The sequence below is a fragment of the Venturia canescens genome, chromosome 3 (genome assembly GCF_019457755.1).
Source record: "Venturia canescens isolate UGA chromosome 3, ASM1945775v1, whole genome shotgun sequence".
Classification (NCBI taxonomy): domain Eukaryota; kingdom Metazoa; phylum Arthropoda; class Insecta; order Hymenoptera; family Ichneumonidae; genus Venturia; species Venturia canescens.
Window position 1 is genome coordinate 85958 of NC_057423.1, and position 27531 is coordinate 113488.

General features: G+C 40.1%; 3 protein-coding genes, 4 long non-coding RNA genes and 1 other non-coding gene across 17 annotated transcripts in view; 4 read left to right on the forward strand and 4 right to left on the reverse strand.

Moving 5' to 3' along the window:
- The first annotated feature begins 65 nt into the window (after positions 1–65).
- Positions 66–1137, forward strand: LOC122408323 (uncharacterized). The gene is made up of 2 exons (XR_006260454.1): positions 66–689; positions 759–1137. It is a non-coding gene; the product is annotated as an uncharacterized lncRNA (long non-coding RNA).
- On the reverse strand, positions 1102–3561 carry LOC122408319 (uncharacterized). 2 transcript variants are annotated; one of them, XR_006260449.1, is made up of 3 exons: positions 2880–3548; positions 2288–2553; positions 1102–2011 (listed from the first exon to the last, which is right to left on the reverse strand). It is a non-coding gene; the product is annotated as an uncharacterized lncRNA (long non-coding RNA). The 2 variants fall into 2 exon arrangements; XR_006260448.1 differs by lacking the exon at positions 1102–2011 and having other exon boundaries at positions 2285–2553; positions 2880–3561.
- Positions 3562–3974: 413 nt separating this feature from the next.
- LOC122408317 (G-protein coupled receptor Mth2-like) lies at positions 3975–7760 on the forward strand. 5 transcript variants are annotated; one of them, XR_006260446.1, is made up of 7 exons: positions 3975–3994; positions 4157–4161; positions 4557–4771; positions 5010–5222; positions 5314–5574; positions 6002–6160; positions 6803–7760. It is a non-coding gene; the product is annotated as a G-protein coupled receptor Mth2-like (transcript). The 5 variants fall into 5 exon arrangements; XR_006260445.1 differs by lacking the exons at positions 3975–3994; positions 4157–4161 and adding an exon at positions 3999–4105; XR_006260444.1 differs by lacking the exon at positions 3975–3994 and having other exon boundaries at positions 4023–4161.
- Positions 5570–10651, reverse strand: LOC122408320 (uncharacterized). 3 transcript variants are annotated; one of them, XR_006260452.1, is made up of 4 exons: positions 10255–10651; positions 9559–9892; positions 7388–8802; positions 5570–7213 (listed from the first exon to the last, which is right to left on the reverse strand). It is a non-coding gene; the product is annotated as an uncharacterized lncRNA (long non-coding RNA). The 3 variants fall into 3 exon arrangements; XR_006260451.1 differs by having other exon boundaries at positions 5570–8802; XR_006260450.1 differs by lacking the exons at positions 5570–7213; positions 7388–8802 and having other exon boundaries at positions 8824–9892.
- A 3097-nt stretch (positions 10652–13748) lies between these two features.
- Positions 13749–23053, forward strand: cnk (connector enhancer of ksr). 3 transcript variants are annotated; one of them, XM_043414952.1, is made up of 13 exons: positions 13749–13901; positions 14439–15028; positions 15131–15492; positions 15633–17026; positions 17108–18028; positions 18161–18290; positions 18368–18967; positions 19061–19204; positions 20170–21185; positions 21287–21769; positions 22021–22295; positions 22460–22625; positions 22702–23053. In XM_043414952.1, the coding sequence occupies exons 1-13, from the start codon at positions 13844–13846 to the stop codon at positions 22833–22835; spliced, it is 6273 nt and encodes a 2090-aa protein (XP_043270887.1). In that variant the 5' UTR covers positions 13749–13843; the 3' UTR covers positions 22836–23053. The 3 variants fall into 3 exon arrangements, with proteins under 3 accessions (XP_043270887.1, XP_043270885.1, XP_043270886.1); XM_043414950.1 differs by having other exon boundaries at positions 13750–13901; positions 15633–18028; XM_043414951.1 differs by having other exon boundaries at positions 13751–13901; positions 15633–18028; positions 22460–23053.
- A 508-nt stretch (positions 23054–23561) lies between these two features.
- On the forward strand, positions 23562–26260 carry LOC122408267 (uncharacterized). The gene is made up of 3 exons (XM_043414956.1): positions 23562–24498; positions 24629–24810; positions 24986–26260. Exons 1-3 carry the CDS (start codon positions 24156–24158, stop codon positions 25283–25285), a joined length of 825 nt encoding a protein of 274 aa, XP_043270891.1. The 5' UTR covers positions 23562–24155; the 3' UTR covers positions 25286–26260.
- Positions 24522–25100, reverse strand: LOC122408268 (uncharacterized). The gene is made up of 2 exons (XR_006260420.1): positions 24984–25100; positions 24522–24915 (listed from the first exon to the last, which is right to left on the reverse strand). It is a non-coding gene; the product is annotated as an uncharacterized lncRNA (long non-coding RNA).
- The window catches only part of LOC122408266 (uncharacterized), a 45571-nt gene continuing 44223 nt past the window's right edge, over positions 26184–27531 (reverse strand). The window contains exon 6 of the mRNA XM_043414955.1: positions 26184–27448. Within this exon, the coding sequence (XP_043270890.1) occupies positions 27295–27448 (154 nt within the window). The 3' untranslated portion in view covers positions 26184–27294. The remainder of the gene's footprint in view (positions 27449–27531) is intronic.

Here is a 27531-nt window from a genome sequence, read left to right on the forward strand (position 1 = left end):
ATTGACCGTGTGTAGCAGGCCTTAGGAATATTATTTCGTATGCATATTTCAACACTGTCCGTAGGGACCGTGCGTGAGCTATAGAGAGCAGGACTACAGTCGATGAGCGCGCTGCGCTCTCTCGTCGTGTCTGAATATGCGATTTTTCTGATGATATTTTGACTGTATATCATTGAAAATAATTAATTTTTCGGAAAAAAATAATGATTAAAGTAATCAAATACGGTTTTTGTCCGATCAACAATGATCGCATTAAAAATCAAAATGACGTAAAAGGAAAAAAACTGTTTGAATCGAATGACGTTTTAAATGTCGTCGCGAAACAGAAATAAGTTTAGTGGATGAGTTGAGAGTGTTTAACGTTTAGATCCATTTTTGGTCCGTTTCTCACTTTTCCATGCGGAGAATGGACTGTGTGCCCAGAGCAGGCTCTGGGAAATAATAAAATTTTACTGGATATATACTTGAACGTCTCGACACGTAGAAATTGTGCATTAGAGTACTGCTTTGGAATGCAACAATATTTTCTCGATGGAGACATGATAAAAAATAATAATGTTATTTTGTTAAATAATATATGCGAAAAGTAATAATTGCCATGTGCGCCTGCTTCAAATAGCACCTAGGAAGTTTTGAAATTGTCCACATAGTGACACTGTAGACGCTGCGCGCACGGTCCCTTGTGATAAGTTGCGCGACATTATGATTATGATGTTATCGTACGAAAATGGGCAAAAAGTAACAGTTGCTATCCGCAGGAGCGAGACGCGGTGAAGGTCACCCTGCGAAGGACGTCGGCAAGCTCATGTATTCGGTTATACTTTTTCGCGACACGCTGATGAGACGAAAACTTGATTTCGGTGGAGGGATATGTTGGGTTACTACGCACGACAGTTTCGGTTCTCGATTCGTCATAAAAACAGGCTATATAACCCAAACAAGCCGGAACATCCCGCCTATATATGACTGAAACACGCCGAGACATGGTTGCGACCCCAAAAACGGCTTCGACCCAAACAAACCAAAAGACGGCTTCTGAAATATTAAATAAACTTGGGTTGATATAATTGAGAGATTGATACGCCTTGAGTGCACGACACGTTGTTACATCGAATAAATAAAGCTCTTTTATTGTAATTGTTTACAAAGCTTGACAATAATTTGAATGTACCAACTAAGCGCGCACGCCCATCTAAACGAACGTACATAAATATAAAAAATGTTAATTTTTCTTTTTCATTTACGTAATAGACAAATATACTACGAGGGGTTCACACGACTCATCGTTACGCCGCCATAATATTAGTATGAATGGGGATGAGGTTGAAACACTTTCAATATAAGCTGCGATATATAACTCTGATTTATAACTTGACAAAAAAAAATACACTTGTTTCTGTTTATGTGTCATAGTACTATTTACGTACGTTGTATATATACTGGACAGTAAAAAAGAGTATCCACGCACAAGAAAAATCATCATTTAAAAATGACTGCTTAATCACAAAGGAGTCTAGAGAAGATTGGTCAAAACGAAACGAGTGGGGGGGGGGGGGGGGGACAATGGATTTCGCGAGAATAGTAGTTGATAAAATTTTGTTTTTTTTTTTTTTAGGAAATTCCATTCTCCTCAAATGCGTTGATACGACATTTTGACTAGACTCAAAGCTGGATAAAAATTACTTGAGCAGATTTTGACACGACATATGATGGCGTGCGGAAAATGATTCAGTTCGGAATGCTTTTCCGCTGCCATATTTCCCTGATATTAGAATACTATCACAGACGAATAATCTTTGGATATGATGGAGCAATTCGTGATTGAGAGCCATTTTCTTGGAGAACTCTTGGAGAAGCGAAGAACTGGTGGTTGGGCGAAGTTTTTCGTAAAGCTGGTGCGTCTCGACGTGTAATTTTCGCATTCTTTAGACCCGACGTCAATGATGACAAACCCAAATTTTCGATTGCTCTCGAGAGGATTCGTGACTGACCGCCTGTCATCGTGTGGAAACTGTTGAAAATAAAAATGAGCGATGTGAAAATAAAAAAGCTGAACGTGTTTAGTTGACAATAAGAGATGAGGGAATAAAATGAAATTCGATCTACTAATGTGTAATTGATCTGTTGAAATTTTGAACATAGAGAATGACAAAATGTATCTCAAGGAGCAATGTTGGCTTATGCCGATTGAAAATAATGGAGTGTTGGAGGGATGCTTCGTAAAGGGAATTTAGAGTTATTAAAACCAATAGTGTATGGGGTGAGGCTTGCCTCTTTACATGCGTACTCCTTGATCCGTGATGAGGAAACACGGAAATACTTGTGCGAGGCAATCGACGCGAAGAAGTCGAATCGGTGGTGGGTGGTGCGTCGTCGTTGTTTCTTCCCCCAGCGGTGTTTGATAACGGCTACCGTCGTGATCCTTGGTCGGATAAGAAACTTTTACAATTTGACAGATTCTCCGGTGGATGACAAGAATCCGGTGGGGAGGATACTCGTAATAGGCAACAATGCAATAATTGCAATGCCATAGCGCATGCTGCCTGTCGGGCTCTGAAAGCAGAAGAGTAACGATGTATAAATTGTGAAAAATATAATTGAGAGAATATCGATCGATTTTGGTAGATGGAAAAAGTAGAAAGTAGGAAAGCACAGGTGGAAGCACCGGATCGGTGTATAATGGAGGCATCGGAGGGCATCCGGACATTGCCGTAGATAGGAAAGATGTTTTGCCTAGGTCTACGTCGCTAGGCTAGAAATTGAATTCAACAAAGACGGATTGCAAAATAGTCTAAAGACACGGGGATAGTCGTGAGGAGCTTGGGTATAGAAGGGACACATTTTGTGGTGCAAATTTCGAAAACGCAATGAAAACTTACCGGATAATTAAAAGGAACGATGCATAATATTTGCACCGCAACGCTGGTCGATACGTTTGTTCCAACAAAGTAGAAAAGTCAGGATAGCGTCGAAGCATCTTGCAGAGAGTCGTCAAGATACGCGAGTCAAGAAGAAGAGTGTGAGATTATATAGGCACACACCGAATATTTATTTGTATAGTCGAAAAACTTGAAGCCCCCATGGTGCACATTCTCCATGAATAATCTACGGAACAGAAGACATTTCCAGAGGTTATATAGACTTGGAGGAATGATTGGCAACAGAGCGCGATGGAGAATACAATCTAGAGGGTAATTGTATCGATTGAATGAAGGGGAAGAGTTGCAAATGAAAAATATAAGAGACTCGATTGACTGAAATATAACTTGGAAACGGCAATGGTAATGCTCATCGCACGTATTTATGGGAATAATGCATATCATGCATAAAGCGTTATCGCGCACGAGTAATTGACTGTGTTGAGAAAACTTGTGGAAAATTGTAATCCGTTATCGTTAATGCGAATGTAGGCGAGCGTGCATGCGGTTAGAGCGACGACGAAAGAGATAACCGTTTCGTATATAAACATGAATTGAATGCTTTCTCGAAGGAAACGTCGATAACCACTCCTCGCACAAAGCGAATGCAATAATAATGAATAGAAAACAAATCCAAAAGGCAAATAACAAAACGAGCAGCAGCAGCAACACAGCAGGGAATGCGAATATAAAAAAGAATTTTGTAGCGAAGCACCTCTGTATAGTTAGCAGGTAAAATTGGTATTTCTGAATTTCGTTAGCTGTAATCGATAGGGCATAAATTAGGTAAATTAAGGTAATTAATTGCATAATTAAGGTACAAGTAATTAGTCTGTAATTAATTAAAATTGATTGACCGTATAGTTAGCAGAAATTGGTCGATGTTTCAAATCCTGATCATAGGAATCTTTAGGGCGTAATTTAGGCAAAATTAGGTAATTATTGAAAACTAGATAAATCATTGATTAGCTTCAAATAAGGGAAAATTTTGAATCGTGTAATAGCAAAAGCGCAGGCCGGAGAATCAACAACACTGAGAAACAACTTCAGGCCGTACGCTATGACACGTGACTACGGTGAGTACTATATAGTGATAGATGAGATGCTATGTTGTTGGTTATAAACATGTGTGACACAACAGCTAACGAAATTCAGAAATACCAATTTTACCTGCTAACTATACAGAGGTGCGCCGGATTCCATTTTTAATCAACAAATAATCTATATTTTGATTACAGATTACGTAAGTGAAGTGTCAGTGGCCGTTTTCCAGCAAGCGACATTGTGTAACACTGTGTAACACCGTGCAACACAGTGTCGTATGGTGCCCATGTTATTTCGCTCTTAGTGGAACGCAATGTAACATAGTGCGTTTGCTGGAAAACAGGGGGTGATAGCATCATGAAAAAAAAAATGATGAGCAAGTTTTTTAAGCGATCACGATATCGGCAAAAAATTAAAGAAACGTGTAGTATGTGAACGCTATACAGTCACGTCGATTTCTGAGAGAACAGCAACGCAGAGCTTATTGATTGTAGAAGTAGTCAATACTATATACTCATGAAAGTTTAGACAAACTAAAGAAAAGAAGGTGGTAACTTGATATATCATTTATGTTCTCGTCACAAATTTTGTTAGCAATTTCCCTCGGCTCACTACCTATGATACAAATGGTCCGTGTTGCAAAGATGGTAGCAACTGTGCTCGTTGTGAGAATCGTTTCGCTGAGCATATATTGAGCTAGAAGTTAGAGACAACGGAAACTTCAACAAAACATTGCAGTGTACACTGCAAGCATTTCCGAAAGAATTGGTGTTCCCGAATTCAGATGAGCAGATCACTTCCAAGTACAGGTACGTTGGAAGTTTAAAATATTTTGAATGTTGGAGTGATTTTCTGACAGTAGTTTGAATAGAATAAAATACTGCTTTTTGAAATTGTATACATTTGAGTTGCAATTGCAACAATTGAAATAATGTTTATTGTAAATGTAAATGAGTTACGAAATTAATCTTATTGATCGGAGAAAAAAAATAAAAATGTTGGTATGAGAGAAGTTTTTCAAAAATCGGGTTTTTCGTTTTATTTCAGACTTGCTGCCGTTTCGGAATACGTTCCAGGACATTATATAGCTCACTCACTTAGAAATGGTGGTTTCTGGGATACGTTCAATGATATTAATAAAAAGAAAACGGTTTGCAATCCAGGAAAAGCTATTCAACCTCATCTCGCACTGTATATAAGAAAATGTTAGCGCAGGAGCAGGAGATTCCTGATGGTGTGCTTAAATTTGGACAATAGTTCGTAGGTAACATTAATGAGTCCTCTAAAACCTTCGTCGAGCACGCGATAACTTCTATTATTAATCAATAAATAATCTATATTTTGATTACAGATTATGTAAGTGAAGTGTCAGGAATAGCATCAAGGAAAAAAAATGACGAGCAAGTTTTGGAAGTGATCGAGACGAAAGATACCGGCGATAAAATTGAAGAGACGATTGTGATTGCTGAAGAGCAAAACATTAATAAAACCGCTGATAGTGTGAACGTTGTATTGTCACGTCAATTTCTGGGGAAACAGCAACGCAGGGCTTATTGATTGCAGTAGTCGTCAATACTACTTATAAAAATTTAAACAAACTCAAGAAATGAAGGTAACTTGATATTTTATTTACGTTCTCGTCACAAACTTCGTCTATGATATTGCATACAATTCTTCGGGTTTCTTAGTCAAAGTTTTTTGAATTTTCTTTAATATCTCTTTCATCATTTTTTTTCTGAGCAATGTGAAAAAAAAAACTAGTAAAACGTTGGGTTTTAAAGAAGGCCTAATCTAGTTCATTCAAATCACAAATTTGAAATAACTTTCACGTTCAAGTACATTCCGATTTCATCTACGCGGTCAGACTGATGCATAAAGTTGAAGGTTCAGGTAATAAAGTTTCAATCCTCCTTTAGCCTCTAATTTGGGCCAAGATTTGATTTGGATTGAGTTACCATTTGCATATTTAATTTCAGATCTTGTTGTATAAATATTACTCATTAATGAAAATCGTTTTCCCTTTTTTCCTCCGTTGTAAGGTGAATCTGCCAAGGCTCTTTACTTCTATGGACCAATAAGAGTTACGGTGCTGTGCAACATCTGTTTATTCATATCGACGACGATGAAGATCATTCAACCTAAGAAGCTCATCATTTAAAAGATATGGACAGTCAACGTCATGATGATAACAAACAATGGTTTGTTCCCAAATATTCTTTCCTTTTCAAGTTCGTTAGTTTTCCAAAATCGAAGCGCGCTTTTGATATGAAATACTAAATCGGTCAATTTAATACTCGTAGCGAGAAAGGCGGGCGTGTAAATGAACGTTGAATAGTCAAACATTGAATTCCCGGAGCTTTAACTCACAATTAAAGCTTCTAAAAATTTTTCAGTCATGATTGAAGCGAATAATTCGAAGCTTGAATAGATTTTTCATAGCAATAAAAACAATATTCCAACCCTACACACTATATACGATTTTCAATGGACATGCCTCATTTTTCCCAACCGAATGATTCTCAGTTTTCGTGTATATCGCATGGAAATTATTTTCAGATCTGTTGTGTTTGAGCCGAAAAAAGTTTGAAGACACATACCATGTGGTGCTTTGCTAAACCTAAGATTATCGCTCCGCGTTAGGACATATTTCCGCGATGAGCTGTACACTATTTCCATACGTTTCTGCTGATTTTTTTCTCTCCATCTCCCATTGTCTTTTTATTATATTCGACGAAAAATGAACACATATATTTTTCGTCGAAAATCAAATAGAATTACCAAAATTATGTTTCGAATAAGTGGATTGTTATATTTAAATGCAACGCATTTTCTTGATTAAGGTTCAATTTGTATCTGAAGCTCTTCATCGTAATGGGAATCAACTGGTCAATGGAAATAATAAGCTGGCTTTTCAAGGACTCGCCCCAATATGTTTGGTACATGACAGATTTCGCAAATACGCTGCAGGGTGTTATCATATTCATAATATTCGTATGGAAAGATAAAACCGAAGGATTACTGTTGGACCGTCTCGGATGCCAAAATAATAGCTTTCAATCGAGAAATTCAACGAGAAGCGGTTATCGCAGCTCGGCTTCCAGAACTTGCACCACAACCGCTGTGATGGCACCACTTCAATAAAAAAATAATGTTACTAACGAGCACACCAAAACCACCACCGATGAGAGCGTTTGTCTTTATGGGATCGCCAAGTCAATTTTGTTCTCTTTCAATTCTTCAACAATATGAATCTAGAAAATAAGTATTGATTTTTTGACAGAGTTTTTGGCTCTCCTAAACAGGTGCAATTACCGCGCGAAAATATGTTAAATAATGAGAAAATAATTAATGGAATGAAAAAATCATTATTCTTAAATATCACAATTTTTGAATGTTTTTATTTTGCATTTGGAACGTACACGTACCCGTTGCATTTTTTCAAGCATCTAATGCGCGTTTCAGAATCCAATTGTTCCTTCTCAGCGAGCATCAAATTTGTTAACTTTGAGAACGCATCGCCTGAAAATGTGTTTTCTAGTCAATATCAGTCTCCTTTTTTTTATCGACAAAGTATGTCATAAACTCAACAAAACAATTTTGACTAGTTCAAACATTCAGTCTCAGCTTATACCAGTTGAATAAATGCTGTTATTTGCGGTGCACAAGTCTTACTCTGGGATTGGTCACATAGCTATGTTTATTTTTTTTTCTTTATGTTTTCGTAATAATTTATGCATTACTGTGACTCGTCTGTAATGGCTTTTATATTGTGATAAATATAACTGTTTCTGAAATTTCGAGCTTGTCAATTATTATTTTTTCAATAAATCCTCTCCTTTTTCGATAGTAAATCACACGTTTACGTTTGGATGTTTCCCGCTAATATTGGTGCTCAACTGTTTTCCCGATAAATTCATAAGCAGTATTTTTTCACAAACAAAAGAATAGATGTAGCAATGATTTGCTTGCATTGTTAATTTCTTGAAAGTTAAATTGAAAATCTTGTCTCACTATAGTTTAAGTACTAGTAAATTTCTCATTCTTGTACATTAGCATTTGTTCTATGGAAAAAAATATTTATCAAAATAATTTTTCGTATAGGTAAAACTTCAATTCTAAGTGTTATAATGCAAATCATATTTTTATGCGTAATGTCAGCATACTTAAAATACACAAAATTATCGGTCACGATAAAGGTCGAAATTTTCCCTTAGTTCGACTGAAAATGTAACAAACTCATGAACTTCAAAATGAATCCAAATATTTCATTGGGAATTCACCACAACACTCAAACTTTTCCCTGAAAATGAGTTTTTTTCCCCCAGCCGAGGATTGATTTTATAGCTCTAATTTACACGAGTTTTTAATTTCTAAGGATTTATTCATGCGTCATAATTAGTTCCTGGAGAAAATTTTTAAGTTTGCATAAATAGATTTCAATTTTTCCACCATTCCGTCATATATCCATAAAAAATTACATTCACATTGATCAGTTGCCCCCGGATGGTTTCGTTGAAAATTGTTGACAACTAAATTCTCGAGCGATAAGATAGAAACCAATATATTTGTTATTTCCCAAATTTTTACTGTACATTTTTTTTGTACAACAACCGTTTTGTCATTGTAGATCATATCTCATTCGAATGGTCCACATTTAAACGTACACCTAACGATCAGACCATTATGCTCAATGTCTCAATTGATAAGGATTGCTTTTTCGCTCCAGCCACGAAAATTGGAACGGTTCTTTTTATTTATTTGATTCTTTTTTCAAATAATTGGCCCACGACTTGCTTCGCATGTCGCAAACTGTCGTTCCATGATGCTCACGCGCAGAATTCTGGAAAAAATACTTGTACCGTGAAGTTTGTAAATAATTTATTAATATTCTCATATATAATCGTATCAATACAATAAACGTATATGATATGAAAACTATTTTATCTTAACAGTGCCAAATTGAATTCTAGATAGTGTAAAAAAGTTCACTAATAAGGCTACGTTTCATCATCGAAATTCATGATTCTTATATGTATTATCAAAAATTACTCGATTGATTGCCCGAACTATCGTTCCTTCATTTGAGAAATAGATTCGATAACCAGAGCATTAAGACGACCAATTTATAGCTGCTTGGAAACTCACACTTTGAGAAAAATTATTTATTCAATCTAAATAAACAATTCTTGACAATTATAATTGCATATACAATATTCGACAATCTTAGATATTCATGTGTGATGTGTCCTAATCCTTTTCATAAAAAAATAGTTGTCACGAAATCTCGAAGTGCGAGTTATTTTTGGAGCTGTTATAGACGTACTTTGATTGGTTGTCAATGTTGTGCTCGGAGTTTGTTCATGTGCGGATTTCAGATCGTAGAAAAAAGGAGGAAACAATTGCAACACATTCGATCGCGATCGTATATAGTTCAGGAAAGACTCTTATCTCAACTCACGCTTGTGAGCCAGAGTTTTTTCATGTAAATATGTGCAAACAATGAACCGCCTCACCCGATCGGGGGTAGCATTTAGACGACTTGAGAAATGTGGTGCTCTTGGAACTCTATTGCTACTTACAGTCACCTTAACCTTACGTTTTTGTTTCTCCTTGTGAGAGAGAGGTGATTGCATTTGTGTTCGTCGCTGGCCTTGAATCGGCATGTAACATGATGCCTTGTCGACCATTAGCTCTTGAAGTGGTGTTGAAAGAGCATAAGTTGGGCTAACGATATTACTCGAGCTGCTTGACGTGCTACAATATGCTTGGCTGTTGTGAGTTGGGATCTATAAATGCAGCGACATTAGGATCCTCAAATTGTATTTGATTATGTGTTCTTGTTTTATTATAAGCCGGTCTTATATCAAATTTATCTGGTCTGGATGGTCTCTCAACCGGTCGTACGCACTCGCCAGATTTCTCGCCAGCTCCTAAACAAAATTTCAAGTGTTGAACAACAGAAATGTTCAAAGGTACTAATGCAAAAGTCCATATTATAGAATTGAGAAGGAAAACTTTGAGAATTTCGACTTTATCTAATATTTTATGCAACGACTTGAACAGTTGGATTTTTAAAAACTTTTAAACCAAACATCATCTTTCATGCTAGTTTTTATGCATGTAGTGGCATGTAAAAACACATTTAAAATTTACTTTATGACTTTATGAAGACTTTATGAAAAAAATTATACTTTCTCAATTTCATGATCACAAATTTCTATGCGAAGTACGAATTTTTCAATCAAGGTAACGTCTTCAACAATTGATCACTTCTTTTGGACAGTTTGCATACTTGATCATTTTTTTCTGTATCCTGCGTTGAATTTTCAGTTGTGCTTTAATTTGGACAGCTTCATCATTCAGTCTCAATTGGTTTCTCATCCTCGCATGAAGATCCCGTTAGCGTTCACGCTACTAACGGTTTTGTTAATGCTTCAATCGCAATCGTTTCTTTAATTTTTCCCCGATATCGTGATCGCTTACCAAACTTGCTCGTCATTTTTTTTTTCATGATGCTATCACTCCCTGTTTTCCAGCAAGCGCATGCACTGTGTTACATTATGCGTTCCACTAAGAGCGAAATAACATGGGCACCATACGACACTGTGTTGCACGGTGTTACACAGTGTTACACAGTGTTACACAGTGTTCCACAATGTCGCTTGCTGGAAAACGGCCACTGACACTTCACTTACGTAATCTGTAATCAAAATATAGATTATTTGTTGATTAAAAATGGAATCCGGCGCGTGGTTGATCCAAATGTCACGCCGACACCTCTGTATAGTTAGCAGCGGCCTGAAGTTGTTTCTCAGTGTTGTTGATTCTCCGGCCTGCGCTTTTGCTATTACACGATTCAAAATTTTCGCTTATTTGAAGCTAATCAATGATTTATCTAGTTTTCAACAATTACCTAATTTTGCCTAAATTACGCCCTAAAGATTCCTATGATCAGGATTTGAAATATCGACCAATTTCTGCTAACTATACGGTCAATCAATTTTAATTAATTACAGACTAATTACTTGTACCTTAATTATGCAATTAATTACCTTAATTTACCTAATTTATGCCCTATCGATTACAGCTAACGAAATTCAGAAATACCAATTTTACCTGCTAACTATACAGAGGTGCCGCCGCCATCATGCGGTTGGTCATATCCAAGGAGACTATAGGGAAGGAGTCCAATCTCTGTATTGGGCGCCTGTTAGAAAAACGTCCGTGAAAATGTCGGGAACCCGGGTTCGAGGAACGGCCACTCGCGTCGCATTGTCGTTTGTGTACGGATATATATAGTAATAAAATCAATGTCGTTGGTGAAACTGACCGCCATGGCGGCCGAATCGTGGATTTAAAGAGCTTTCGCGCCTGTCAAAAATTGTTGAATCAACGATTATGAGTGCTCGTAATCGAAAATACTAATATATATTGTAATAATATTCTCCAGCAACGTAAAACCCTGTGCTTTACACATTCCAAGTATCAGCTTATCTCCCCTCGTATGTCGCGCTGCTAAGAAAACCATAGCATCCGGGAAATTGCCGGTTCACATACTCATGTCGAAAGAAATTTTTTGTCACAAATTTTTTTTTGCATGATATTTATGAATATTTTAAAATTATATTGATAACTATAGCTTTTGTGACCATAGTTACTGTTTCATAAAACCTTAAAATATCAAGCGGCCCGGATGAGCCAGTAGCATTTTCTGCCATTTAGGATACCATTAGCTTACGTGGTGTAATGGTTCGATGACGGGCTGATACTCGTGGAGTCCACGGTTCAAATCTTCCTTTGTTTTATTTTTTTTTTCATCATAGATAGTTATTGTTCTGACTATAGCAGAAATTTTAAAAAATCAATTGATTTTGTTGAATTATGTTTTTTTTTATTCATTCATATAAAAAATAACTGCAATATGTTAATTTATTTTAACAGCAATAGCTACTGTGTCAGTGTATTCCATTTTACAAAGATAGGTTAGACCCACAAAAACTATCAACAGTGTCAGCTGGCAGCAACGCATGCGCGTATATAACGCGCACATAATGCGCATGCGTTAACCCGTACACTACCTGCAACAGCGCCGCTCGAGAGGAACCCTCTTTCCCGACACTTTTACGGACGTGCCCGATTGCCGAGATTGGACTCCTTCCCTATAGTCTCCTTGGTCATATCCGTGAAAATAGACTTTTATTCCCCTCACCCTTCAGGCTTCACCACCATCGGCTAAGGCTCCGTCCATGTATTTCCTACGTCCATGGTCTGACTAAACTCCGCCGACTGGTCACAAATAGTTTTTCGCAGTTATTAAATAATCTATTGACTACTAAACGTTACAACGCAATTATTTGTGACCACCTAACGATTCTACATCGATTCAGCTTCATGTTTAAACGATTGAATGGAAAATGAAAATTGTTCGGCCAAATTTGCTTTAATTTTATTTATTTAATTAAGAATGAGGAGTGACTACTAAATATTTAAATTACGCCACTAATCACCACCTAACGATTATCTTTAGTTTAAAATTAATTAGAATGCGATTGGTTAATTAAAAACTTATTTGCCCGGCTAAATCCCACCGACTGGTCGACTTTGTCCCTGCCAACTGGTCTCTAGTTTTTTCAAATTATCAAATAATTCAATGAGTACCCAACGATAAAACTTGATTATTCGTGACCACTGAACGATTTTCTATCAATTTAGCCATTGATTATAATCGATTTGAACAAAAAATAAAAAAAATTCGGCTAACTTGCACCCAAATTTTGTTTAATTTTGTTTATTCGATTATATGAAGTAATTAATTACCACTAAACATTTCAAGCATACTACTAATTACTACTTTACAATTCTCTTTCGATTGAGACTTATTAGAATATAATTGGTTGGATGATAATTACTTCAATAGGCTAGACGTAGCCGGTGATTGGGAAATAAATTTTTCGAGTTTTTCAATAATCTAATAACTATACTAAACGATTCAACTCCATTATTCGTGACCACTCAACGATTCTCTATTGATTTTAGGCATTGATTTAATCGATTTGAACAAAAAATAAAAAAATTTCGGCTAACTTGCACACAAATTTTGTTTATTCGATTATGAAATAATTAATTACTACTAAACTTTTTAATTACAGTACTGATGACTATACTAAACGACCACTTAAAGATATGATTAACAAAAAATTAGAAAAGCGCAAGTCATTTGGCCAAGTTTATGGAGGTCAGTACCGAGTGGAGGCGATCCCACCTGGCCCTCTGGGTTCCCCCGTATCGGCCAATGGGTGCTCTATCGATAGTTATTACACAAATCGTGTACTGTCGTGTACCGTCGAGGAGTTTCCGTGTAATTAAGGAATGGTTAGGTCGGTAGAGAAGATCCCTACGCAGTGCGTAGCGGTCGAAAAGAATAAGATCGTTGCATTTCGTCTCCGGTACGGTCACAGCACAGACTCATCAGTAGGGCTGAGTGACTCGTACCGTGCCCTAGACCCTAGACGCGCTGTGGATGTCGAGGCGTAGAGCGATGTGTATTATATTGAAACGCAGACCTAACCTTCTGCTTACGAGAAACTGTTCGACGGATTTAGCCGCGTAGTGGCGGTGATGAGAAGCTTCGGGAGCCCACAATTAGGCCAAGTTTGCGGCTTGTTTGCGGCTTTGCGGAGATGCGTCGTCGAGTCTCGTCGTTGAGCTTGAGCGCACGGCGGCGGCGAAACGGCGAAACCTCGGAATAGGGAATAGTGCGCCACCAAACATGCGTAGCCCAAGTTATTTATTCGCGTTCAGGTTTGTTCACAGGGTTTGCCACGCGGTTCTGATGTTTCGATTTATCTTGTCGGGTCATTCGTTGTTGCGAAGAACGGGTCATGGCTTATGTCAATGTTGCCGAATGGAAAACCGATCAAGTTTGCGAATGGTTGAAAGGTGCGTGAAATACGTTTTTTTTTTTTTTTCATCATCTCTGTCATCTTTTGGATATTTCCATATACGCTCGGGGCGAGACGACCGCGTAGATTTCTTTTTTCTCGCTATTATATTTTCTCATCGATCGTCGATCAAAACATCCGTTTCTGGTCCATTTATTCGCCACAGGTCGTATTTTTTACTCGGTATTTTGAATTTTGCATACCATTTTTAAGTGGCTCTATGATTGATGTTCGACTTTTCTTTTGTTGTTTTGTTCCTGTTTTTCGGCTCTTCCGTATATACTGTGTATGTCGGCGATGAAGAAACACAATACCAGTGAAATTCGATGAAAGCTCAAAATTATTTATGGTTCTGCATGCGGTTTTTCTATGAACGCGCGCGGGCGTATTTCGTCCGGATCTCACTTTGGAGGCCGATATTATATTGCCTGAGTTACCTCGTATAGAAGAAAATAAGAGAATTGAAGCGCTGCGGGGTTATTAACAGATGAGAAACGTCAAAGGCGATTAAATTTTTTTTAATCTGTCCAATCAGGTCTGGACACGTCGGTACTTCCGTACGTTCATGGCTTCACCAACAATGCGGTGAACGGGCAACAATTGTTGAACCTGAGATCGGAAGATTTGGAACAATTGGGGGTACTGAAGTTGGGACATCAGGAAATAATTTTAGAAGCGGTGGAGTATCTGAGAAATTTTCATTATGAGCTAGATAGAGAAAATTTGCAATTGTTAGCTCTGCATCTGTCGTGCAAGGCTCACAGTTTGCGCAACGAGTTGTCCAGGCAGACAGATTCCAAGCCTGTTACGACTCAAACTCTGTCCGACGTAGCTTCAGTGGTGATGGCTGTGAAACCTTTGGTGAGATGGTTGGACAGGCCCCCTTTTGGCGGACAGCTCGAGTACAATGACAAAAAATCACAGTTGCTCAAATTGTCCTTGGAAATGGCGACTTGCGCTCAGAGAGACAGATTCGCAGAGAAGCCTATAGAAGAGATACGAAGTACCTGCCGGCGATTAGCAGAATTAGCCGATTATGTTATACAGGATATTGTTGATCCTATGATTCTTCAACCAGCCAGTTTGGATCTTGCAACGTTGAAGAAAAGACCCGGCGATGATCTGGTAAATTTTCAAATGCTTTTCCGTAACGCTCGTAGCAATCGCATATGCGTATACGCATAAAAAAATATAGCATCAATGTAATCGCTGAAATGATTCGAACAGGGCTTCTACATTTTGCCGTCGTTTCACGGTAATCATCAAATAGCGGAAATAAAATTCGGCTCGGCCGCTCATACGTGCGGAAAAATGGAAGAAGGCGATGAAATAGTTCAAGTTAATTATCAGACGGTAGTCGGATGGGAACGGAAAAATGTGGTCGAATTGTTTACAGAGAGTCCGGCCGAAGTTTTGCTCACACTCAAGCGTAGACCCAGGCATACCAAAGTTTATGGTCAAATTTACATAAAGCCATACAGATTACCGAGCAATAAAAAAACTCCGTACGCCACAAGGTGGCAACATAATCTTCCATCGCCGAGACCGGAATTACTCACCATACCCGATTTTACGATGCCATTACCAAGGTATTTTGTTTCTTTTCATTCTGTTTCTGTTTTTAATTCGCAATTATATCCTTTTTGGCAATATTCTTCATTGGAGCTGTTATTACAATTTTGTTTACTTGAGTAGAGATGAGAAAAAAAAAATAATGTTTTTAATACAGGCATGTGACCAAAGAGCCAATTCCGGAACGATCGAGTATAACCATAGACAACAGCAATAAGATTACAGCGAGCGGCATGCTAACTGTCATGGTAGGCTCCGCGATCTCAGCGACCAATACGAGTGATGCTAACGGTAAACGCATTATCAGCCGCATCGACGACCGTGGCTCTAGTAGCAGCAGTAGCAGCAGTGGTAATGATTCGGACAGTGAGATTGAACCGCGACTGTCGAGAAGATTGTATGGAAGTAAGCCGCGTAATTTGGTACAGCGACGAGCGACGATAACTGGAGCGAGTCCGACTACAAAGCATGGGGTCGACATAGAACAATTCTGGAAAGAATTAAAGCAAGAGCATAGCACAAGTTTCCAGCTACGCGATAAAGCGGCATCCTGCGCCCACGGTCTTGATAACGTACAATCGTCCGACAGTAGGCCACAGACCTGTCTCGGTATAGAGCAAACGAAGCAACAGCAGCAGCGAAAGAAACAAAGAGACGAGGAGCGGAAAGTACAGTTTGACGATAAAATGAGACAATATAATTGCAAAGAGGATATTTCGCAATCCGAACGAATGGAAAAAGTGGTCAGCTATCGAACGACGGCAATCGGATCGGTGGCAATAAGCAATACAATCAATCATAGTGATATTTCAGTGCCTTTGGATAAGTGCGATGAGATTTGTGGCTCGTTACAACATATAGATAACGACGATGATGATGCAAGTGGAGGAGGAGAGACTGTCGCCGTTACCGGAGCTCGGAAAGAACGTGGCAAATTGGATAAGAGTTACAGCACACCAGCTTACGACATTGACGAACCGAATCTCATCGAAATAATTGATAAGTCATCGAGCAATCAAACTGATAACTTGGTCAACAATTTAACTAAGAACCCAACTAGTATTAAGACTATTGAGACTGATACAAAATTAAGCAATGAAACATTGGATACCAAACGAGTTGCGAAGCTTCCGTCACCGTTGCCTACATCTTTTTTTGATGGGATCAACGATGAAGAAGAGGTCAAGAATAGAAGGGAAAACCAATTGGACATTGTTTCAAGCGTAGCTCAACGGGTTGAACGAATCGAATGTATGCAACAGCAACAAAGTCGAATGAATCATCAATCGCATTTGAATGACAAAAAGCCAAGAGACGATGATGAGAATTCATGCAGTAGCAGTAAAGAGGATGACTGTAAGGAGACGGGACTTGGAAATTTCAACAGTCAAGTTAAACGGTATGGAAGGATGACGACGACGTCGTCGGTAGCTTTACCCGGATCAACAATACTCTTGGAGACAACTAATGGAGAGAGCGGACGAGAATTGAAAAACCGTGAAAGTAGTGAAGATAAAACGGAATCTGCGAACAGTTACGTCGAAGGTGTTGGTAATATAAGCAGTGGCGAAACGGACATGTCCTATGAAAAATGTAAGAGGAACGAGGAGAGTGGTTGGTCTTCTGTTTTAGCTCAAACTTTCGATGGAACGAACGGTGAAGATTCGAAGCATGCGACTGGTAATGAAAACGATGGCTTTCAAAAAATGAAGGTCGACCCAATGATGTGCACCAGCAGCAGCAGCAGCAGCAGCAGCAGCAGCAGCAGCAGCAGCCAACAGCGAGTCGACACTAATTATTCGAATCCTTCTTTCGCAATAATGTTGAATAATAAATCAGACTCGAATAATTCTTTGTCCAAGGGAATGGAAATGAACTCGAGGAGATTGACCCCACCCGAACCACCGCCTCGAAAATATTTTTCGAAACCATTGTCGTTGTACGATACTGGGGTTCTTCCGGTTTGTCTTGATGGTGAATTACCCAGCGAACCGGGTATGATGACAGCGGTAGAGAAATTAGTGCCTCCGAATGTAAAAGACACGGATAGCGAGGGCTACGGCGACAGGGGGGAATATCGTGATTTCGTCGAAAAATCGAACGATTTTATAGATGAAACGCTCAACGATAATTCATCCTATTTGATCGATCATTACGGGTACACAGAAATTTACGAGGGCCCAACGAAAGCGGTGACGGTGGCGGTGGCGGCGGCGGCGGCATCGGCTTCGGCATCGATGGTAGAAACTAATACTGATGAATACGAGTCTTACAACGAGAAATTTGGTGGTAGTCTACTTAATAGCGAACAAGGACACTCAGTTTCACGTAGCGGAGTCGACTCTCCCGATGGTTCTGGATTTTCCCGATTAGCTCGTCCACCCGACGCGAGAGTAAAACAGATCGTTGACAATAAGGACAAGCATTGCGAGAAGGGAGTCGTTAATCGCGCTATGATGGTCGCTCGAAGTATCGGGCTACACTCCGGATCTAATAAATCTTATGGTAATAACTCGCCGAGAAGTACCAGAAAACGGAATTTACTTCTTGCCAGTGAGTACAAGTCGAGCTCATACACTTTGAGCACTACCGTATCCGCGTTATCATTTCGCGGACCCCTCTTCTTTATCCTCACTTACGACTATTCTTCTCCGTTGAAATCGATGTTTACACATTTTCTTTCAGAAAGGAGAAACGTCTCGGTAAAGGAGGTTGGACCGGGAGAACTCGAAGGATGGTTGACCCATCGAAGCAGAGGCGCCGGTGGAGCTTGGGCGAGGTCGTGGTTCATTCTTAAAAGCTCATCCCTTTACAGGTTGGTAGAAAGAATATCGGGTATGATGTGAAAGAAAATAAGAAGCGTTGATCGACGGTTATTGGCGATACCAACAGGTTCAAAGCTCAGGACAGCCCAAAGTCGGACTGTCTAATAGCATTGCCAGGCTTTACCGCGTCGACAGCAACTGAAGTGAAATCCCGGAAAAACGCATTCAAAGTTTATCACACCGGAACAGTGTTTTACTTTGCGGCCGATAGCGAAGATTGTCTTGCCCTTTGGCTCGATGCAATAAACAAAGCGACTCTTGGTGCGGATACTCAAAATCGTACGAGCGGTCTTTTTAGTGAAACGGACGAGAGCGAGAGCGAATGCAGCGGCGGCGGCGTCGTCGACGTCGTCTCCAAGATGAAGTCGAAACCAATGAACAACGTGACGAAAAACGTGACTTCGTCGCCGGTTCAGCCCGTGCTGCCACCACTGCCACCGCCACCACCGCCGTCTCCTCCCTCACATTCCCACGAAGGGGTGTTTGGCTCGCTGAAAAAAATAGGACGCAAGGAGAGTACGACCGGTTACAAAGAACACGAGATCGTAGGAGCGAGCTTGGATCGGAAATACTTGAGATTTTTGGGCTCGAGGAATCAGAACGTTCCTGTTCCTACAGCACAGTTCCGGAGTTACAGACGCGTATTACCAACTTCCACTGCCAATAGGTATCACTTTTCCTTTCATTCTCTTTTATCTTTATCCATTTAGTTCATATTATATCAATAAAATTTATTAATGCTCGATATGTGTTAATATAGAAAACAAGCTTCGAGTCCCAATTCACCGGATCTCCGAGTAATGGTCGCTGGTAGCACGTTCTATGGATTGTCCTCGTCTCAAAGTGCAACCGATGTGCCGAGCACGAGCCAAGATATGAGCGATTATCGCCGAACGACCGACAGGTAATTTAAACACGATCGTTCCTCTTTCAATTCAATAATCTGTTCGCCGCGTTCCAAGTACCGATCGAAATAAGGCTCATTACTCTTTTCAAATGACTAATCTGGGTAAAACAAAACAGTAGTTTGATCTTTCATTACTTGATAGTGGAATCGTTATGCTTTTACTGCAATTTTCGGATGACTTCTGATTCTTCTTCCATAAAAATCGAAGTTTTCACAATCGGTTTTCCAGTTGTCCCCATTTCAGAAGAGCGAGAGCAAAAGAGAGAGAGAGAGAGAGAGAGAGAGAGAGAGAGAGAGAGAGAGAGAGAGAGAGAGAGAGAGAGAGAGAGAGAGAGAGAGAGAGAGAGAGAGGATATTATTATATTTGACTGTTATTTCCTCTTTGCAATAAACTAATCGATTCTCAAAATTATAACAAAGGGTCTACTTATTTTGTTCTGTTCAACGCTATGCGCATGTTGTGTATTTTCCCGGCTAAATCGCTATATTTTTATAATAACAAACCACTGCCTCATTACTTAACGTAAAATGGGTACTATCAACAACTTTTTCGCTTGCTATAGGTAAGTCAGTTATAATAGCAATGACACAAAATGAAAATGAAAATCAATAATCCCCTCTATCGGGAGAATGCATGGGAATTCCCAACGGGAGAGCATGCGTTAAAGTATATCTCGTTGTCGATCTACCGAAAGGATTTCATAGTCGAATAGGAAATGGAAAAAAAAAATACAGCCTAGCGGGACGCATTTGATATAAAAATACTCGTATCAAATTTGTCAAGTTCATTTATCATTATTTTCAACTGGATCATTCCAATGCGTATCAACGCGTTCATTATTTTCCCACCCTGAATTTTTTGCATGAATCTTAAAAAAAAAATAAAGTATATTGATGCTTCAAGTTGAAAAAAGGATGCTGGAAATTAATACGAGGCTTCTTATCCCGTTTGTCAAAATCAGATCGTCGAGCATACGCGACGGCGGCGGCGGCGGCGGCGGCGGCGGCGATAGAGAAAGACGACCAGAGGATTTACGAGGATTTATTACGTTGGAGGAATTTATGTTGGGCTGCGGTCAGAGCGGCGTTGGCCATGATGATCCGAACAGCGGCGGCGGTGGCGGTGTCGGTGATAGCGGTCGGACGTTATCGCGACTATGCAACAACGATGGCGCTTCGTCTTTGCCGAGGGTGACTCCACTAACGAGCGATCACATTCACATACGGCATAAAAATTTTGATGACAGTAGCGTCATCGGTTCACCCTCTCTCGGGGGAGGAGAAGGAGCGTACGGTGATTATTCGATGAGCAACGGAATGATATACGGACATCCGCGAAACGGTCAAGAAAATTCTATTCGTTCCGTCATCGAGGGTTCTTTCCATCGGGAGACAGCAAAAGTTCGGAGTACGGTGCTGCCTGAGAAAATATCACAGCAGCAGCTGCCGCTGCCGCCGCCACCGCCGTCACCGTCACCGTCTCCTCAGCCTTCGCATGACTACCATAACCGTTATTGTCCTGATCAATTGAGAGCGACGGTCGGGCATAGCGGCAAAAAATCCATCCTTGGCATTGGCTGCTCGTATGAGAAACAAATTTCGGCAAGTGCCGGACTTTATTCCAACAAGGAGCAAAGTAGTACCGATCGGACGCGATGCGAAAATGCCTTGAGTGGAATTAGCAATGAGCAATTCAACAATGGTGTACAAAATTTAGACGATAAGCGCGAGGATTCCAAACATTCTCGATTTAGCCCCGAAATTCGCCGTTCTCGTCGTCGCCGCCACCACCACCGGTATGATTCCCCTCCCTCTCTCCTCTCGAGGATCCAATCTGAAAAGGTTCGTCATGGTGACGGTAGTAACGACAGCGGCTCCAAAGTTTCGATCCGAGAACAATATTGGACGAGAGAATCGAGCCCGCTACCACCGGTACAACCTCCACCTTTGACACCTAGAAGATACGCGCATGGTTCCGGTGAGTTCTTTTTCTATTAGTATTTCGTTACACTTTTTTGTTCTCTTGCCGCCAATCGTTTGATTTTAATCCACTGGAAATTGTGTGTTTCAAAATTTTAGGATACGCAGGATCGAGCGGCGATTTGTCTCGTTGCGCCGCTTCTTCTTCCTCAAACACGTTTGAGAAAGTGAAACGAGAGTCAGAAAAAGCGGCGGTGATGACTTCCTCGACGGTAACTCGTGAAGGAAGCTTCGAGTTCAAGGATCGTTCAGTCGTCGGAGACGACGACGGCGGCGATGAACGTTTGCCCGAAAAAAATTGGATCGACTCGTTGCGTCGTGGTAGTGATAAGAAAAAAACTAGCTCGAGCGAAAAAGCTCGGTTGAAAAACGTTGCGCAGTATCAACCTCCGCCAATACCGAGTTGTCCCTTCGAACAGGATCGCATGAGGGCCGCTTTTGAAATGCATCTGGATAAGGCGAACGAACAACAGCCGCATTCTCAGCACAAAACTAATAGATTGAAAAGCCTCTTCGGTGGCAAGAGTCCTCAAAAGCCAAATACTCTCGATCTGCCAAAAGACATTCCAAAGACTTTACTCGGTAAGACACGACGATGGGCGAGACGCGTTTTCGATACTCAAAAACCAGTTAACGAAGAATCTCGTTTGTGAAAGAAAATAAAAAATAATTCGTTATTGAAAGATAGAGTTTGTGCACTGATCGATTCCCGTTCGCGTTTAATTCAAATGAAAACAAACATTTGCTATGATCAAAAAATGTCATTATTTCGGGTGTATATTCCGCGAATTGAGATAATGAAGAGCATCGGATGAGCATTGATATTTGTTTAGGATCTCCGAGACTTCATCGCGCGCTCTTTCGCGACAAAAGTTGGAGCCAGCAGCAGCAGCAACAACAGCAACAACAACGAGAACAACGAGAGCAACAACGACAACCTGTACGTTCGGCGAGTCAGAGTCCCGGAGATAGCGGTATAAGCCAGTCATTGAGTTCCTCCAGTGGGAATAGTCAATCTCATACTCTCAGTCAGAGCTTCAGTTCGGTCAGTTCGGTAATGAGCGATTGGAGCCCGGACACTCCGACGTTTGGCGCCAAAACCTCCAAGGTGAACCATTATCGGGTTATTACTTTTTTATTTTTACGCAATGAAATCAAAGGTTACGAACGTTGAAACTAAAAATCATAATAAATATCGATAGGGTAGTTGGGGAAAGAAGGAGATATGAAAAAAGAAAAATATGATATAGAGGAGAAGGGGTTTTTGTGCAGGCCTGTAGTACGACGGAAAATTCGATCTGTCAAACGAGATTTTCGAGCGGAAACAAAAATTGGATGACGCCACCGAGTTTGCCATACATCCCGCCACCAGCGTCAACCCCGCCGCCACCACTGGACGATTATCCCGGATTGGAATATCCTCCGGTCTTTGAACCCGGTACTTACTCTCTCACGGATCCGTCTTTCATCAAAAACCGTGCTAAAACCGTGCTCTCTTCGCTCTCTTCGAACAGAGGGGGGAATCATCGGGCATCTGGTGAGGGGGTGGAGGAATAACGACGCTCTCGTTGCTGGAAATCAAGTACGAAATGCAAGCCTCTGGGATATCGTTTTATTTCATTCATCAAACTTGGTTTTGCAAGATTGATCGCACGACTATTTGACGTTGGAGAAACAGCGCGAGATCATGCGAAGTCAATCTTCCTGCTTCGCTGCTAGGCGGCGAAACAACATTCTTTGATACGGCGCGATAGGCTTTTCAACGAACCGTCCAAAATTTGTGCCTCCATTTCAATAATACGTATAATAATAACCTCTGTTGAACATTAAAAAAAAAAAAAAAAATATTAACATGAAGTAGAAGGTTGTAGGATTTGTTTGAAGCTGTTTTGAGCCCAAGTTCCTTCTTATACGCTTATATTCGAATAGAAAATATTTTTCTATAGATATGCGCGCGCGCTCACGCGGCATGATTGATTTTTGAGATATTGAGGTTTGAGAAGCAATAAATAATTCATGAACCGAGCGAACAAGAAAGGACGAAGGATATATTACATTATCGTTATATCGTTATTATATTATTATATTATTATATTTATCGTTATATATGTATTACGATAAATAATACGATGCGATAAGTCTGTCTCATGTCGCGTTTCGAGTATTCAAAGAAAAAAACAACTTGTAGTAGGTTTTAATCATTCACAATTACACGCGAAAAGTGCTTGTGAAGAATGCTTATCCGCGCTTGCATTTTATTTTTCCTCTCGTTTCAATCTTTTTTCACGCTCGAAGCAGCGGCAGCGGCGTTACGGTGACCGAATATAAATTTGTTGTTGTTGCTGTCGCGCTATTGTTATTCTCTTTCATACGAGATTACGTGCCCGAAATAATATTTTTGTACACACATACACGAACAAAGCGCCATAATACTCATTTGATTCGGATAGAGCGCAAGGTGATCGATCGCGCACATAATCTTCGAGCTGAAAAAAGATTTGAAAAAAAATTAAGTGAAAAAACAAAAGAATTTGAGAAAAATTGGGTTGCTAGCGGAATTATTTAGTCTTTATTCCTATGAATCCCGTTTACAAGAACAATCCCGACTTCACGAAAAAAGTTTCGACGAGAGAATACACGTTTGAACGCTCGCATAATATGCTCAACGAAATACAGCGTTCAACGCTCTCTTCCGTTTGTTTATTATGATTTTTTTTTCGCTTGGCCCTGCGTTGCTCGAGGGTCGAGGACCGATCAAGAACGAAAGAATAATAACAATATCCAATCATCGTCGGAGGTTAGAGCGACAATATAGTAGAGAAACGACGAGGACGAGAGCGATGCGATGAGTAGTATTGGCTGTTTCGTCCGCGGAGACTGTTTGTGCCAATTGTACACGCGGCGTGGCTCCTATATATTTTGAACAAGGCATATTGGTTGTTTTTTTTTGTTTTTTTTTTTTCTAAATATGTGCTCGAACTCGAACGGTCGACGTACCGAGAACTGCGGAAATAGCGAAAATTGTGGAAATTTGATCGAATGGATGAACGGACCGGTAGGCAACCTCGTGGGAATTGGTGTACGAGCTCTGATCGATCGTGCAACAGCTTCGGGAGTAGGATCGAGTCAAAAGAGAGACGCCGTTGTTGGCCGGAAAACTGTGACGAAACAACAGGAATATATTGATCAATTTTATGATAATATTGAAGCACATCTGAAGGGTACCCTGCGAGTTCTGAAGCCGGCAATAGAAATCAAGAACGTTCTTTGTCGCGGTGAATGCAGATCGGTCAGCCAGCACGAGACAACAGGTTTTATTGATGAAAGACTAAAATTTAATTTAATTTTATATATATATATATATATTGCAACGGAAAGGAATTTCTCCAAAAGTTTCCCAAAGCAAAAGGAACGATAATCGCGAGACTTGTTTTTTATCAGGTTCTGAAGAAAATTTTACGCCACAGAAGCGAAAACAATGTCAACCGATTCACCGTGGTCGGGTTGATCGCTGCTGCGATGCGGCGTTAACCGAGATGGTTGGGGTGACCGAGATACCGAAAAAGTTGACTCAGAAGCAGCAGCAACAGCAGGAGCAAGAGCAGCAGGAACGCGATAGAACGGTAAGCAGATTGGAGATTGGGCATTTCGTCATCGCGCGACTTCGTCCCCATATACTCGTGCTCGCGTGCATCGCTCAATCAATGCCGCAGTCATGGTGTACGGTACTATAAATAAGAATGAAAAAATTATTGAAACTCTTCAATTATTGAACTCTTCGCTCTCGTGTGCTTACAGCTAAGAGATTCCGGATTCCGAAAATCCAAGAGCAATGTTTCGACTCGACGCAACATCGAGCAGAATATTCATCCTTGGGAGAAAAAATCAGGACCCTGTTGGAAATCGAAAAGACTAAATTCGTGTCTCATTTGTAAGGCAACTACAAGAGATGGTGCTTCGTTGGCGATTCTCCCGTGTAAACATTCCTTCTGCTATCCATGCCTCGACAAAAGCAATGGTCCCAGCAGGTGTCAAGAATGTTACGAAGCTTATTTCGATATGAAAAATGCTACGCATTTTTCTTCCTCGTTCTCCTGAATCCGTCGACGCGCCTTTATTTTTTGTTTATTCTTATCGCTTACCATTGATACATGAAATCAGATAGATCGTTGCATCACGATGCCGGCGTTGCGCGGTTTTCGATACATTCGTTAATGATTTTACGTTTACAGTGATATTAAAGTTGCGTTGCAGCATTTCGTACCAATCGACCTTTTTACAAAGCGATTGGGAACTATTATTTCGAACCCTCGACTTTTCATTTCGTAGAAAGGAACGTCCCCTCGCGTAGGAACGTGCCAAGTAAAATCCGTCGTGTATTGAATAAAAAAACAAAAAAATTCATGAAATAACTAAATATTATGAAACATGGACGTTGCGGTTGGATCGCCATTTTAAGAGCGACGAAATATTTATTCTCAATTTTGTTGTATAATATATGGATATATATATATATATAATTGTAATAATACAAACGACTAAATTTATGTTTATATATATATATATATGTATGTATGTATGTATAAAAAAAAGGGGCAAAAGAAAGACGTTTATAGGCTGGTATCTAGTTTGACATATTTAGCTACTGTATGCGTGTCGGAGACGGTAGCGTTATATAGTATATTAGGTTCGTTGCTCTCATCGGATAAAAGTAAAATCGAACGAATAATATGATAAGGGCTGATCGGCAAATTTCCAAGTTTCGGCATCGTTCGAAGAGGGTGTACCATATACTAAGATATATTGAATGAGTAAATATATATTTCGCAGAGACGAAAGGCAGATCTCGAACTATCGGTACGTGTCCACACACCGCATCGCGCGAGCGATTAGCTTATACAATATTCAATATAGTATTTTCAAGAGTGAGGAAGGATAAAAAGGTTCAACGGATATTAGTCGAATTATTATCATTGGAGAAACGTTTGAATCGGCGTGTTTGCGAGTATCATGTATATACTATAAATACAGCAACCTCAAGTTCTATCGAATAAATATATTAATAAAATAAAATGTATGCAATATTATCAGTAGCAGCGGCGCATATATAATCGCCGCCGCTGTTTGTATGAAGATATTTGAGCGTTCGCGTGTAAAGACGGATGGATGCTCGCGTTCGTAGTTTTGTCAAGACCTTGGTGTCACACCGGCATGCTGCACTTTTGAGAGGTTTGAGAAATTTGAAACGCCTAGCTCAGCAGCGAATATATAGGTATGCCATTTCGCGCGCGTATAATCATTATTTCTCACGCATATTCCTCTGTTCAAATACTTGAAGCTAGACTTGAGTTCGGAATACGATTTTGTTTGGTAACTGATGGGATCGAGCGAAGGAATATTACTTTTTTGATGAATATTACTAAAATTATATGATGAGAGTATATAAGGCACACAATTGGAGCGGCTCGCTCTCGCCCAGTCTCGTCTGTATTCTATATATCAATTGAGTTAGGAGACCACCACAAAACGCGACAAGAATGTTGATAAAAATAATACTAATAATAATAACAATATAGGGTTGAGCCCCCGCTTGCTGCCTGGTAGTCGTCCCCGCGATGAGACGTGCTTTCTGAATATAAAAGTATATCTCGCATTACACCACAACGGTTGAATTAATTCACGTCGTTATCAATGATAGACGCCGTCTAAAAAAATTCCTCCCGTTATCCGCGATCTCCGCGATCGAGCTGAAGCCAACTGAAAAACAAGTGTCGATGTCGATAGACAGCGCTATCGCGGCTGCCTCTGCGTACTAGCAGCTAGCAGGTCTAGTGCATAGTGCGTACATGCATCATATATATTGAAAACTTTCCAGAGCTTCGGCGGCAAGCGACGCAAAGCGACACCTGTGTGTTGTACAATTTACAATTTACAAACTGCGTTTCAACGTTCCAACCATCAAAGTTCTAACAACAGGCGTCGTGTGTCGCTCCGCGACCCAGCTCCCGTTTATACCCGTTTTCTCGCTGTCATTGGTCATTGGTCGCGGTGGTCGTCGCGGTGGCGCAGGTGTTGCGGGGCCTTGTTTCGCACGAGCAATCTAAAACCTAATTTCTCAATCTATGGTGGAGATTTATATGATTAGTCGGATGATTGGCGATCGCGTCGAATCTATCCTTTTTCCTCGGACACTTGCCCTGTCTTCTCATGTATTCCCCGAACTCGCACATCGGCGTTGCACACTCTTCGTTTTGTATACATCTGAAAACACAAAGGTGCGTCATTTTCGCTCGTTTCTCTGCAATATGCGAACATTGCAAATCGGAGAAAAAGTTTCGACAGAC

Bases quoted from the DNA above. Each gene is read 5' to 3' on its own strand.
- LOC122408267 (XM_043414956.1), top strand. From the start codon at position 24,156: ATGTGCTCGAACTCGAACGGTCGACGTACCGAGAACTGCGGAAATAGC. The intron at 24,499-24,628 runs GTTTTATTGATG...GTTTTTTATCAG, and splicing joins CAGCCAGCACGAGACAACAG to GTTCTGAAGAAAATTTTACG. The intron at 24,811-24,985 runs GTAAGCAGATTG...GTGTGCTTACAG, and splicing joins AGCAGGAACGCGATAGAACG to CTAAGAGATTCCGGATTCCG.
- cnk (XM_043414950.1), top strand. From the start codon at position 13,844: ATGGCTTATGTCAATGTTGCCGAATGGAAAACCGATCAAGTTTGCGAA. The intron at 18,291-18,367 runs GTTGGTAGAAAG...CGATACCAACAG, and splicing joins AAAAGCTCATCCCTTTACAG to GTTCAAAGCTCAGGACAGCC. The intron at 22,626-22,701 runs GTACTTACTCTC...CTCTTCGAACAG, and splicing joins TCCTCCGGTCTTTGAACCCG to AGGGGGGAATCATCGGGCAT.